The sequence below is a fragment of the Gobio gobio genome (genome assembly GCF_949357685.1).
Source record: "Gobio gobio genome assembly, chromosome: 7".
Classification (NCBI taxonomy): Eukaryota; Metazoa; Chordata; class Actinopteri; order Cypriniformes; family Gobionidae; genus Gobio; species Gobio gobio.
In genome coordinates this window covers 8,898,020-8,913,586 of record NC_137103.1, presented here as the reverse complement: position 1 = coordinate 8,913,586, position 15,567 = coordinate 8,898,020, and the positions used below count along the sequence as shown (strand labels likewise).

General features: G+C 35.1%; 1 protein-coding gene across 2 annotated transcripts in view; it reads right to left on the bottom strand.

Annotated features, from left to right (window-relative positions):
* casp10 (caspase 10, apoptosis-related cysteine peptidase) overlaps window positions 1-14,723 on the bottom strand; it is a 32,811-nt gene extending 18,088 nt beyond the window's left edge. Inside the window, exons 1-3 of one of the 2 annotated variants that reach the window (XM_079822284.1) lie at window positions 14,368-14,723; window positions 1,950-2,048; window positions 1,143-1,441 (exon numbers count right to left, since the gene is read on the bottom strand). In XM_079822284.1, coding sequence (XP_079678410.1) covers window positions 1,143-1,441 — 299 coding nt within the window. In that variant the 5' untranslated portion in view covers window positions 1,950-2,048; window positions 14,368-14,723. The remainder of the gene's footprint in view (window positions 1-1,142; window positions 1,442-1,949; window positions 2,049-14,367) is intronic. The other variant, XM_079822283.1, reaches the window with a different exon arrangement.
* Between the last annotated feature and the right edge of the window lie 844 nt (window positions 14,724-15,567).

Here is a 15,567-nt window from a genome sequence, read left to right as displayed (position 1 = left end):
TTTGGTTTTATTTAATTTCACTGGTAAAGACTTTTGACTTTTTTTCTTTACACTGAATTTAAAAACAAATGCTGATTTAAGTAACATCTTTGTTTGGATTGCAGAATATGCAGTTGTTGCCTATAATTTCACCTTTCAGCCTTTTAATTTCCAATTCAATTTCCCATTGATTTCAGATTGCGGACTTGTTTTCATTAGCCAAAAGCCAATTAAGCCTGTTAAATACCAAATAAACATCTTGTTCATGTATACTTTAGTTCTTTTATTGTGTAAAAAAAAATAACAATAAAAAAAAATCGGAAATCGGTATCGGAATTGACCAGTTTTCTTGAAAAAAATCGGTATCGGAATCGGCCATGTAAAATCATGATCGGTGCATCACTAGTATTGACATATGCGGAAGTGCAGAGGATAGAGCAAAACAAAACACCGGTCACAAACTAGAAGTCTAAAACGAGAATTTATAAAGAGAAATACCAGTGGATTTCGATATAAGAGAAGAGGGGCTTGAGTTTGTTGCCCAGCACTATTTGTTTGAACCGCGAGAGGAGTCTCCTCTCACCTGTGCTTGCGCTACTCCTCCATCCTACGTCATGCGTCGGGTCAGAGGTCACTCTTCCGCTTGCGTACGGCCGTTACTGGAAGCCAGTAATTATAGTTTATAAAGTCATAAATATGGATATTATGCTTACACAAACCCATCATTTTTTGTGTTTGTCATATACACCTAGAATGTCTTGAGGGTGAGTAAATCATGGGATCTTTTTCATGTTCATCCCTTTTAAATTATACAAGTGTTTTTTGGATAATAGATGTTTTCCTGGATGCATGACCTGAACACGTCTCTATAGACCTTATTCACAGCAGCGCCATCGCGAATGAGAGCGAGGCTGTGCGGGATACTCATCTCTTCAGTGGGTTGTACTGTTATTTATAGAAACACTGCAAAAATATATTTCCAAGGAATTTCAGTAGACCAAAAACTCCAGACAACATGAGCAGTGGGAGAATTATAAGTGATCAAGGAGATTTATACAGCTTTTTACATGCCACTGAAAACACGGTGATCCCTCTCAGCCTCGCTTTCATATTGCCATGGCGCTGCTGTGAATAAGGTCTGTTACTAACAGCTGAATCCTCACCTGTATGAGGAGATACGTGGAGTTGCCGTGTCGTTGGTTTGCGTAAAAGCATCAAAGTGCAAATTCCGGATCAGATTGTTCCGTTTCATGATCCTGAGCAGCTCCAGAAGCAGAGATGAATCCTCCGATGACAGCAGGTCCCTTTTCTCCAGAAGATGGAAGAGTTGTCTGCCCGAGGTCACAGTGCTGAGGTCTTTTGAACTGAGCAGATCGGAGCACAGGAACACCATGTCCTGCACCTCATCGCCAGAGAGAGACTCCTGTACCCGTAACAGCACCTGCTGAAACTCCATCTCCATCTGTCAGACAAACACAGAGGCTCTGCTGTAGGACACAATGCTGTCGGAGTAAAGCTGATGTGTCAACATTTCATTTAAAGTGACCAAACGGAAACGTTAAGTCGTTCAATTTAGTCATCAAAGGCCAACTTCCTACCAACTCCCCATGGACGAAATCCAGTCCCGCCCTACATTTTGTTTCTCATTCCAGAAGCCATTTCACTCGCATACATGTAGGGGTGAGCGATCTTCCCAAAATTTCATATCACGATCTTATAACAAACAATCACGATCTGAATCGCAGCCTTCCTAATTTTGAGACGTACTATCGGCCTGGAACAAGCCAACTTTGAACTATATTTGCACAATTTAAAACACAGTATTGCATTAAGCATTGGCTTTAACTAGTTTGTAGTCTCAATAGGGTGAATTCACTTTTTCCAAGTCTTCTCAATGGCAAAAAGTGTCCCAATCATGAAATCATGTACAGCTCAAATTGAGTAAAAAGCGGGTTTTTTATACAACTTACCAGATTGTCCGACCTCCTCGCTCACTTTCTTCCAAGCAAGATCCTTTTTATTCCTGTTTCTATAAAGTGTGAAGATGTATCGTTCAGCTCCGGGTAGGGCTGTAACGATTTGACCAAAAATAAAAATCTCGATTAATTGACAATTTTACCTCGATTACGATTAATTAACTATTATTTTGCTCTTGTTTTTTTTTATTGCTTTCCTTTTTTTGCCCTCATAATTCACTGATAAGGTTTGTACAGTAAATATTTTCCACTATTAAAGGTGGGATATTTTTTTCTAATGAAAAAGTGCATTTCTTTGTGATTTTAAAATACTTGAAGGAAACAGTTCACTTTTCACTAGTTATTGTCTATGGGGCAGATTTCTGCTTGTTGTACATCAGATACATTAGCACAGCAGGCCTACATTTATTTGAATGCATTAATGAGAGAGTGATTGTGTGTGTGAATTACTCATACCGTCTCTATTCATTATGAAGCTGTGGTTTGTACTTCAAAGGTGATACAATCTATAACGGTTGAGTTTCTGTGCTCCTCTCTGCGCGTGATCTTCACGTGATGTGCGAGCTTCTGTCTGAGTGTTCGTGTGTCACAATATATCAGGCATTAGTTCAACATAATCCACATCTGATGGTCTAACATCACTTCAGTGTTCAAACTGGCAGGCCTTAAAACACATACAAATGACAAAGCTTTGTGAGGACGCTGGTGAAAGTGATCTGGCTTCGGGGCTTGCGCGCGCCGTCTCTGTGTGTGTATCAGCGCATATAACAACTGTAATTAACTTGCGTGTATAAACTGTGTAAAACATGCCATTACCATAGTAATTCTGAGCATCTATAAACACAGATAACTGCTCCTGCATCTTTCCGTGTGCCTGCAAACTGCACTTGATGTGACTGACGGGGCGGAGTCACGTGACTAAAACCGAAATAACCAACATGGGAAAATTACGTCGGTTAGAGGTTCTAAATATCGGTATCGATTAGTTTTCGATTAATCGTAAAGCCCTAGCTCCGGGTATCCACATATGATTTTGTCCTCATTGTTGTCACTACTAGAGCAAGCTCCTGATTGGTTAACGCGGCGCAAATACTTGCCAAAGTTCAGATTTTTCAACTCGCGCGAATCACGCGTCAAACGCTCAATTTGCGCCATTGCCTTAACATGTAAATCACTCGCTTGAAACACTTCATTCGCGTCTGGTATGAACGCACCATTAGGCTTTAAGAGCGAATGCATGGATCTAATATAATGACACGCATCTGATTTCTTTCCCAACTGTTTATTCACCTAAAGGGTTAATTCAGTGATTTAGCATTAAGCTTTGTATTTAAACTGGGTCATTTATGTAGTAGAAATGTGAAATTATTTTTGAATTTGGTGCCTTCTAGACTGAGAAAAGACAGAAAATGTATTTTTGTCTCATGGGGATGAAAGACAACAACTCCCAGAATGCACTTGCTTCGCTGCCCACCGCGGCTCCACCCCAACGTCGGTTTCATTTTTATAGTAATACAATCCCCAGTAGGAATCAGATTTTGAGGAACATAATCCCTCTCTATGAGTCCATATAATGCCATTGAATGGGTGCCGCTCAGTTTCAAGTGTCAACCAAACAAAAAATATTTGTTTGTGTTTATCTGAAGAAAGAAAGTCATGGGGTGGCATGAGGGTGAGTAAATGATCATTTCTGAGAACTGAAAGTAGATGCGGCTTGAAACAAAAACAACATTCAATTTCCACATATGAACTGGCAAGCAGTGTGGCGTGATCTGAAGCCACTGGTCTCACTCTTCATGACCCAGATATCAAACGCCTGCTTTAAGCTGATGACCTGGTGAACAGGGGAACCTCGACCTGATAGCAAAATACTGCAAGATCTGGGCCCAACCTCAATAAAACTACTATTACCATCCTGACAAGATCCAGATCCCAGGAATACAGACCATATCGACATACAATACAAGCGCATCTGAAAATAGCAGAGGAGAGAGGAGGCAGAGTGAGCTGCTGCGGGGAAAGTGCAGCATCCACTTTCCTAAACACGAGCCATGCTTAATATTACGGGCTTTAGAATAACTGGCAAGATATGAAGTTTAAAGCAGACGCTCTGACAGACACATGTGCTGACTGGCAGATAGACAGCCTACTTCTGCTGTTTAATGCGTTTGAGATGTGTCATAACTTACGCCTCACAGGGATATTCTCCATCTGTAAATGTTAGAAACTCATGCAAATATGTCCATTTCGTGTCTAATCTCCGCTAAACTTCACAGATTTCTGTGAACGAGTGCTGCCACACACATGCAAACGGACAGAGCACAATAGAATAGGAACGCAATAATTCTGACTAAATACATATTGCTAAAATATTTGTAGTTGGACAATAAATGTAGCATGTGTAGAATTTTAAGTTCACTATATTTGTTTTCATGGCCTTCAATATCAACATTGTTTGTAGGACAATTTTCTTTTAAATAAATACAGATATTTTCTTTTATCTAAGTAGAACATTTTAGAAAATAACGAGATATATACTGCATATCGCCATTTAATCATACAATTCCGAGATCTGATTTTTGCCCATATTGCCCAGCCCTCTCCAGTGTTATTTTACATTTGATTACTTTATTCCATTTCTGTTGTATTTCTGTACCTGAATGCTAGTGTTAGACCTACCCAAAAAACTTTTCTCTTTATTTCATTTGTATCTTTATTCCATTGTAATTTAATTACAATTGCAGAGATTGAAATTCAGCTTCCATGTGCTGTGTAAACTCTTGAGCATTGTAAAAACACAATGCAAACATTAAGGTGAGAAAAATGTAATTCAATTTTTTTTTTATTAAATGTTTAAAATAAAAAAAATAAATAAAAAAAAAGACCCCTAAGGGGGTTGGGAATTCCCCCCCATTTTCCAAAACGTAACGCAACCCCTGACAGAGCATATTCACACAAGCAACTAGCCACAAAACAAGGCCTTTTATGCCACAGATGCACAAACCAGTTTTTGGCCCTTCATGCCATGAGATTTTTTTTTAAGAATTTAACTTTATGTTTAAAAAATTTTTAGGGATATGAAAATTTGGTTTTGTAGTAAGTGGAATAACAATAAAGTCTTACATTGTATGGCATTTTTACATCATTATATCACTTACTGGGGAAAACTCGAGCATAGCAACAAAGTAAAATTTGGACCGATACTGATAATTCTTGATATTTGACAGCCGATGACTGATATACTGACAGTGGCCGATAAATCTAAATCCACAATTTTCAAAAAATTTTGAGAGCCTGATTACAAAAACAAAATTCACGTCTCAAACACACAATTATGATTTTCTCATTATAATTGTATAAGGTCTATATGACAGACTTGAGCTGCACATGTTGCACTGAACCATAATTTCCTTTCTGAAGATTTCAATTCATATAAAAGTGATTCAAACCCATCATGATGAACAGTGTGCATCTGAAGTGTCACAGATGAAGGAAATAAGGCAGCGGCTATTTACACTCGGCTATTTAGCGATAGCTGATATTTACACTAAGTGAAATAGTTATATATTCTATTTACACCATGTAAAAGTAGCTGTTCTTTACAATATGTGTAAATAGTAATTATTAGATTAAATTTATACTATATTTTGACAAAAACATACTATTTGCACCTGTTGAACAGGATGCAATAATAACAGAGAGTGTAAATGATTATATTTATAAAAAATATTAAATGGATGCCGCCTTAATGGGACAATAAAAGCCCTACACCGACACCTAACCCTACCCAATAAATGCTTTTATTATTATTAAACATTTCGTCAGGCACTTTACATTAGGAAAATTAAAAATTATTTCCACTTTCAGAACATTTTCTTAATTTGTATTGAAAGTAAATGCCTTTCCGATGTGATTTCGCAAAATTTAGTTTAGGTTTCTTTAAGATTATAGGCATCTCTGTTGCTTGACCAATTTTGGTAGAATTGTTTGCTGGACCAATATTTAATTTTCCTAATGTTTTGAAATGATAACCGTAAGTTATTGGTAGGGCTGTGCGATATTGAAGAAAAATGAGATGTGCAATACCTTGTTAAATAATGCGATATACGATATACGATATGATATTACGTGTGTAAAATCTATTTAAATTATATATAAATAATTATTTAAAACTTCATAATGATACCATTTATGTGTTTCACAGTCTATGAACATTTACGGAAACCCCAGGATGTTCTTGGTCCTTGAAAAAAAAAGATCTCTAGACATTAGACACATTTCAAGGTATACTACATTTACACACACACATTTTGCAGTTATTCTTTAGACTTGGAACTTAATTCCAAATGTAACTTTCCACTTTTAGGGTCAGTTTATAATGGGAAGGATTCAAGTCTCAGCCATGACGTATAACACTTTTACATTTAGGTACATGCTGAACATTAGGTTTGAGAGTTCTCTAAATGTTCTTTATGGGGCGAGAATTCATTTTTAAATTCATGTTAGTGGTGTAGCTCACATAATATTGGAAGGCGATGGCGTGTTTTAACCATACATAATACCTAGGGATGAAACGGTATGGAAATTTCACATCAAGATTATAGTGACCCAAATAATCACGGTTATCAATATTATCACGGTTTTGTTCAAATGAGATGAAAGTGTTCAAAAAGAACAGATGCACACACTTAAAACATTTCAACCAGTGTTAATTTCGTTGACGAATAATTTTCGGCATAATTTTCGTCAACAATCTTTTTTCACTGACGAAAACGAGACGATAACTAAATAAAAACTAGTGTTGGATGACAAAAACCATGACGAAATTCAACTGTCATTTTCGTCAAAAAATAAAAACGAGATGAAAATGTTAGGGAGGAACGATTAGGGAAGAGATCCAGTCAGAGCTGATGTCCTGTGTAACAGATGCTGATCTAACCTCTGGAAAACACGGCTCATGCATCCCCAATCCAGCGCTCCAGAGCGGCTCAATCAATGAATAACACACATTTATGCCAGACAATTGTTTATGAACTAATGCTGATGAATAATGACATTGTTTACTTTACGATGTTTATATAGTAATATGTTTTAGACGGCTGTAACAACGCATATTTTATCTCCTGAACTTGAATGAGCTCCTGCAACTGCAATAGAGGCACAGACATTTCAAAATAAGAGTCCCGGTGTATTTCCAGCATGTTTATAATTAGGGATGCACCGATATGAACATTTTGGCCGATACCGATAACCGATAATTCTTAATATTTGAAAGCCGATAACCGATATATTGGCCGATAAATCTAAATACAAATTTTAATAAACTCTGAGAGCCTGATTACAAAAACAAAAGGCTCACCATTAAAAGCCATGTCCCAAACACTTCAACATAAATCAAACCTATACACTACAGTAGCCTATTTGAACCAGTGTGAGATTCCTTACCGTTTCAAATTAATTTTACACTCCTATGGCCAAATTTTTTTTTTGTTAGTATTAGTTAACCAACAATGAATGAACAATACTTCAACAGGATTTATTAATTTTAGTTCATGTTAATCTCAACAGATTCAGACCCAAAGTTGTGTCTTTTAACATTAGGTATGAACTGTGAATGGACTGTTACAAAACACAAACATTTTATTACTAAAATAAACAAAGGTTATTGCTCTCTGTTTGTTCATGATAGTTAATGCATTAATAAAATGAGACCTTATTTGTAAAATGTTACCAAAAATTATATTGTCTAAAAAATAAAAATAATATACCTAAATAATGCAAACAAGTAATTGAACAGCATTACTTAGGCTGCATAATAAAGAATCAGAATGCAAGTGCATGAAATAACCTCCGCACAGACGATAAAGAAATGGTTTTAATCAAACCATATTGTTGATGGAAATGATACGAGAACAATAAAAGTGCTAATTATAAAAAATAATGCTTCTGTGTTTTTGAAAAAAAAAAATATGTTTAATATTACAGTAATAGTAAACATCTGTAATATTAGTCTAGTCTATTAGGAATAATGTTGCTGTTTGAGAGCGCGCTGAAGCTGGAGAGAATGAACGAACAACCATAAAGCGCTTAGAAGTTTAATTAACAACTAAACGCATCATATATGAGAACAATCAGATATTTATACAAAATAAATATAATATTACAACTTATATTAGCAAAATCACGCATAGGTGAAGGGTTATAACTCCTGTGGATGCTCTTCCCCTGTTTGAGAGCGTGCTGAAACTGAAGATGATCACCGGTACAGTGAAGCACTGCGGGTTATTGACTTAACCAAACACATCCTATATGACTTTAATCAGATGTTTATACTACAAAAACGTAATAGTACGACTTACATATGCTTAAAATGACGCGAATGCACAAGCGAACTTGACTGTGCTGGTCAGAATGCGTTGTTGACGCTTCCCACAACAGCGCGCTGAAAAACAACTAAACCCAGAGAATTCACTACGTTTTATAACAGAAATATTCTCATTGCAGTGTTATGTATAGGACAGTCCCAGTAGTTATTAATGCTGTGCATTTCTGTTTGAAATGCGCGCGCCGGTATACAATGAAGTGCTTACTGCATCGTTAATTAACTCAACCAAACGCATCCTATATGGGATTATATACACAAAATAATAAATATAATATTACAACTTACAATGGCACAAAAGGCTGTGAATACACAAGCAAACTTGACTGTGCTCGTCATGAAGGTGTAACTCCGTGGGCGCGCGCTGAAGCTAAAGACCGGTACAATGAAGTGCTTTACTGCATCGTTAATTAACTCAACCAAACGCATCCTATATGATATTACATACACAGAATAATAATAAATATAATATTACAACTTACAATGGCACAAAAGGCTGTGAATACACAAGCGAACTTGACTGTGCTCGTCATGAAGGTGTAACTCCGTGGGCGCGCTCTTCCCTCAACAAACGCGCTGAAACACAACGCTCTTTTACAGCCTATTCTATTCTCATTATCATTTTATGTAGATTATAGAAGACTTGCGCTGCACATGTTGCACATAACTATATTTTCCTTTTCGAAGTGATTCCAAACATATTTAGAGCAATTCAAACCCATCATGGTGGACAGCGCGTCCGTCTCAGCTGAAGGAAATAATACATTATCTATCGGCTTGACTATATCGGTCAAATTTTCTTATTGGACCGATAACGATAACATCAAAAATAATCATTTATCGGCCAATAACGATATGTTGCCGATATATCGTGCATCCCTATTTATAATTAAAAGTCACGCATTATATATTTGTTTTTGGTTACACAATAAACTGTATTTAATTTCATTCCCATTTAATTCCTAGTCAGGAGGAAAGACCAGTGTTCACTAAAATTAAAAAATTCTTCATTACTTGAAATTAAATAAATGTTAACTGAAATTAAAATAAATAAATAATAAATAAATAAATAAACAAACTATTTGAAGCTTTAGCGTAACCTGATATGGCCTACTGACTAAAACAGAAATACAAAGTTATAAAAACTATATAGATGTTTTTAGAAAACAAACAAAAAAGTGAATTGAGCTCTTTCGTGTATTTTTACTGTCAAAAACAAAATAATGTCAAAATGTCAGTTCAAGTGACAGTCAGTTATGTAATGCTTAAATGCTTAATGTACAATTTAACTAAACTCATTAGATTTTAGGAGACTAAATACTGTATTTAGTCAACTAAAATCTTATGATATTTAGCCGACTAAAACTAGACTAAAACTCAAAACAATTCAGGTGACTAAAATATGACTAAAACTAAATGGCATTTTAGTCAAAAGACTATGACTAAAACTAAATCAAAATTTGCTGTCAAAATTAACACTGATTTCAACAAGTTTTATATTTGAAAATCAACAAACAACAAATAAATAAAGCAGCTCTTTGCACTTTTTAAAGCTAGATTCTGTGGGATTTACTTCCTTATAATGGCTGTCGTCAATAGCAACGCATAAATAATAATTTGGTGTAAATATAATATCTAATATTATCTCTGTAAATATATTCTCAAGCAATATTCTCATCAGTGTTCAGCTATGATGCATTTAAATCAGCATATTTTGTGTAAGAGCCCAAACAGTATCCTAGTGAAATAAAGCATATCCATATTTTCATGATTTGACTGTTTATTTTATTAAATATCAAAAGGTGTGCATCATACCTGACACCTAGATGAACACTTTACTGCTCATTTTATGACTCCAAGTCATTCTCTTCAAATGCTATTGAAGTTAGAAACGTGTATATCAATGTCGTAACTTTAGAGACGGTCCCTAAATTCGCCAACTTTATGCCAGTCATATCAGATGCTCTGTGGTTCTGCTGTGTTTGTTTGAAGCTACTTTCGCTGCTAAAATAGAACAGAAAACAGTCAATCACTGTATGATGAATGAATCTCCTGCATACATCCCACGTTTATCTCTGCTTTGAGTGCAGATTTCAGTGAGTGAGAGCGCATTCTGAACAAAACTCTGGCTGATCTGAACGCCTCTGATTTTCAGACATTGCATTCATAAACTCAATAGAAACACGTGTAAGTGGTTATAATGCGCAACGCGATTATAACAGACGGCTTTTGAGAAGACTACAATAAGTTCAACCGCCAAAGTGACTATAGTGTGCAGCCGAAATAACCCTAATCATACCATGGGCAATTCATAGACTATGGGCACTTTCATGTCCTCTGATCATATTTTATAAAAAAACATTTAATTTGGAAAAATTCACACTTTCATAGTTAAATGTACAATGAAAAAGTACTTTAGGAACTTTTTACCGGTAGTCTATAATGATTTTTTCACCTTTTTAAACATCATTATACATGCAAATATTGCTGTTTTGTGCTTGTCCCAGACTTTTGATCTTCAATAATGAAAAAGAAGTGTAAAAAAATTATCTTTTTATATATATATATATGACTGAATAAAGTATCAGTAAAAGAATCAAAACATAATTGAGGTTTTTAAGGTATTAAGCTATTAATGTGATTTTATATATAAAATGTAGTTGTCCCACAGTATTGCCGTCATTTCCACCACAACGCTGTAATGTCCCTTAAAAAGTTTTTTGGGAAAGATTGTTTGGGTAGTTTCAATGGAGATGAACAATGACATCACAGCACATGTCTGACATGGAGGAGATTTTACATTTCTTCAGCAACTCTTATTAAATATTGCTTAAAATGAAAATATTTTTATTGTATGTCATTTCCAAACATGGCGTAACAGCAAATGAGTTTGTAAATAATCAGATTTAAAATTTTAACACAAATAGATGTATTTTGTATGCATGCAATGCTTGCTACCAATTCATAGCTAATCTGTAATACTAGCTTGGATTTTTTTTTTTTACAAAATACTGTAGGATTGACATTTATGCTTACAAGGTGCAATTCATAGATTGAGTGACTACATATGAATATTTTATTTATTGAAATGTACAACGCTAATGTATTTATTCAAATATATATTTGTTGAAATGCCTTTTCATCTATTTTTAAGATAACATTTTTCATGTAAATGTTTGTGGTTAAAGTTGTTTACAGTAAGACTGTAACTGTTCATCTGGTTATGGAACCAAACAGACTAATGACTAATGATTTGTTAAATGGGTTTCAAATACATTTGTTCTGTTTTTCTACATGGACGTCCATTCATTGTCATTTCCACAACACCCAGTCATTTCCACCACCTCATAACTTTAAAAAAAATAATGTACAAAATTCTATATGCTAATCAAATATTTGCATGTGATGGAAATTACATTTGTTCAGTGCGGATCAGAAAATATAATATAATAAAAAATATCCCCGAAAACAAGATACAAACTCAGCTGAGACAACAATGCCATAGAAAGCCACAGACACAGGAAAACGTGGCTATGACAGCACAGGAAGACACACAGATCTACACTGCAATCACAACACAACTGAGCCAAATACACACAAATACAAGAACAAATCAAACACATTCACATAAAACAGATTTAAACATATGCTACCGCCACACACATACATAAACTGCTCTTCTTATTAGGTGAACACAAGACTATTTTTGTAGTTTGTAGCCTTTCCATTTTTCTTTTTTAAACTGTATATTTGGTATTTCTTTCCATTCTATCTATATGCAGGACATATAGCAACAAAGTAAAATTGCTGCAAGTAAATTGTAAATGCTGCAAGGCAATATGAATAAGAATGTATAGTGTGAATATTTATCATGCTAATAAAGCACAAACAAGAGATTTTTTCCATCCTCATGATGGTTTGGTCACGCCTCAGCTATTCCTTTGTTGCTGGAAATGCTACACTTGAAAACATCTGAACTACTGTCATGCTACCGAGAAAAATGAAGTTAGTGTGGTAACTTTGCTCATTACTGTTCAACGCTGGTGTTAGTCAGTCTCTCTGACTCACAGTCATAATCATAATCAGCCGTCTATAGGTTAGATAAAGGTAAGCAGATGGAGGAAGATGCATCCTTTAATAACAATGTGCATTTCCTTTTCAATGATAACATATTTAGCATGTGCAGGATTATGGTGAATCAGCCAATGTGTTATTACAGGAAATACATTTGGTTGTTATAGAATCTTACGCCACTACTGGGGTAAACTTTTACAGAACGTACAGTATAAATGACTTTTGATATCATTCTTATTAATATATATTTTTTTAAAGTGTCATTAAATCAACTATTCTATTTAAAGTTGCATTTTGACAATTTAGTTGAATAACCGATGACAGACAAAGCAATCCCAGTAAAATAGATTCATCTGAAAGGTTAAATTATTCTGTGGCTTATGAATATTTACATATTTAACTGCCCATATTTTAAATGAAGATATGTCATAATAGCAACACTATGAATGCAAAATGAATGATTTCACTCAATAACCTGTAGGTTTTAATGAAAACAAAGATGTCTAAAACCTACTAATATAATTCCTGGAAATGCTGAATAATAACCATATTAATTACACTAATTATTCAATTTAAAAATAAAAACACTAGGAACAACACTACACTCAGGGCCCATCTTACCCCAAGTTTTATTTTTTTACTTCAAAATGATTTGCTAATGATTTGCAAAGGTATCATTATGTTTTGACTTTAACTAATTGTTAAGCAATATGTCAGTGTGGTTATGGGTTTTGAGTTAATTTTCAATAAGTTAACTGATTAGTCCTGATAGTTATACTACAATACTTATTTTGGGAAAATGTCTTTATTACAGTGAAGTTATTAAATATTTTTTATTATGAAAAATCATGAACAATATGCAAAAAAAAAAAAATGTGTTGTAGTATAGCTATCAGGACAGCAGTGATGTGTGAACTGAATTTGGTGACAGTAGGCTACAGTGTATTACAGTGTATATGCAAAATATATTTGTTGCTGGTTTCGGGGAAAATAAAGTTGTAGCTGCTTGTCTACGCTACTAAGAGGCCTTATTTGTGTAGTAACAGCGTTTAGCTCACTATTGATCCGGGAAATTTGAATCTGTGAATATGCAGCCAACTTTACTTAAGTTTTAAACTTTAGCGATTCATATATTACTTAATCTATTAATCATATAGAAACTTCATTTGTTGCTGATGCAGTAATAAATGCTTTAGTTCTTCATGAGTCATACATTAACGTGTGATTATCTGTGCATAATGAATTAATGCATAGGCCTATTACTCGTATTGTAAAGTGTTACAGTTGTCTTTTCTTTTCCATAGATTGTCGAAATGGCATCTCGAATGAGGAAAAAATATGTGGGGCGTGACTTTATTTTGTCCTGCGGGAATTCGTTGTATTGCTGCGATCTCACGTGACAGCTGCCCTCGCACGTCATCAAACAAGAATTTTGATTTCATGGTGACTTCAAGTTCATAAATCAATAACTGTTAATATGTATAATTATTATGCTCTCATTTATGATTCTATTTACATTTATGTTTACATTTGTATTACTTTTCTCAGTTATGTTATTTCTGTGGGCCAGGCAATCACACTGCAATCGTGTCATGTGACTTAATCAGTGATTGAATTAATGCACCTGTCTATTGTTTAAATAAAATATGCCAGTCAGAGTGACTGGATGTCGTGAAAGAGCAAAACGTAGTCCTGTGTTGTCTCTGGAAACCATGCTCTGCTAACAATAACTCATATAGATTGTACCCAGGAATCAATATTTTTGGTGTATAGATAAATATTCAAGCGATTTGAATTATTATAAGCCGATGATAACCAATCCCCAGTCTAAAAAATAATAACAATAAAACATCTTATGTTACGCGTCCAGAAAAACAACAACAATATCGATCCGAGTCAAACTCAATCTCGTGACAGAGGCTTCATGGCAGAAAAGTGACCCAAACTTGTTCTTACCTCCTTCAGTGAAGTCGACAACCTTAGTATTCACTGTGAAGATACCAGGACTTTGTCGCGAATATTTGCAACATTAATTTATACCTTACAGATCGAAAGTAAAGTTACTCTGTCTGTGGACACGCCTCTTCTGACTAACTTATTCCGTTTGTATTGTAAGACAACCCTTTTCTGGTTATTATGTTTTGTTTTCGATATTCCACGCACGACATGAGAGACAAACGGCGAATATCCCCCAAAATAGTATTAATGTGAAACGTGGGAGGCTGATAATAACTCCCACGGTTTTTTCCATTGAACAATGTGCAAAAGCATCCAACATAGAGTGCCGAAGTAATGACGTCACTTTGTAGGCCAACCCGGAAGTTAGCGGCGCATGGGTTCCCTCGATCAAAAAGCCATTCATTTTCCCCATAGACTTTTGGAAAATCGCAAAAAATAAGATCTGTGTTCAACAAAGAGTAATGACCCTTACACGTTTTGTCTACCAAGATAATCTTTACAAGTTAATCCAAAATGTATACATTTTGAAGCCCAAATAAAGCCGTCAGATATAAAATGCTAACGGTAGGCTATAAACGGACTACAGCACACCATGGTCGCGGATCAACGTCATCATCAAGCTTCCTCAAACTTTATTTAAAAGCACGCTCGCTCATTATGATCTGCGCTGTGTATGAACACTTATCCACTTTTTCATGAGAAATATTGCCCATTCGTTTTTTCCAAAAATGTTAGAAACTAATTTTGTTTATGCGTGCCTCTCTGAGATTTATCTTTTGTTAATGTTTTTTCAGACAATATGATTATCACTGTGATAACATTAAATTACATGAAACTCAACCCAGACTCTTTTTGTTAAATGCAAGTTTATGTATGATCAATAATACAAAACGTATAATAAGCTACACATGAAATAAAGCAAACAATTCAGTCAAACATTCAAAGTCAGTGCTAGTCGGCTAACTTACAACGGTAGTTATAGCCTAAAAAATAAACAAGTAATGAAACTTATCTTTGCACTCAGCCTAAACGATTTGCCAGGGAACAAATTATAGATCCATGAGAGCAAATATGGGCCGTTAAATCTCCACAAGACTAATTATAGCTGGAGACGCCACAGAGACATCAGAGCCAGCGGCAGACGGCAGAAGGACTAGCCGAGGAAAGTCAACTCTCGCCGGCTAAACAAGCGCTGAC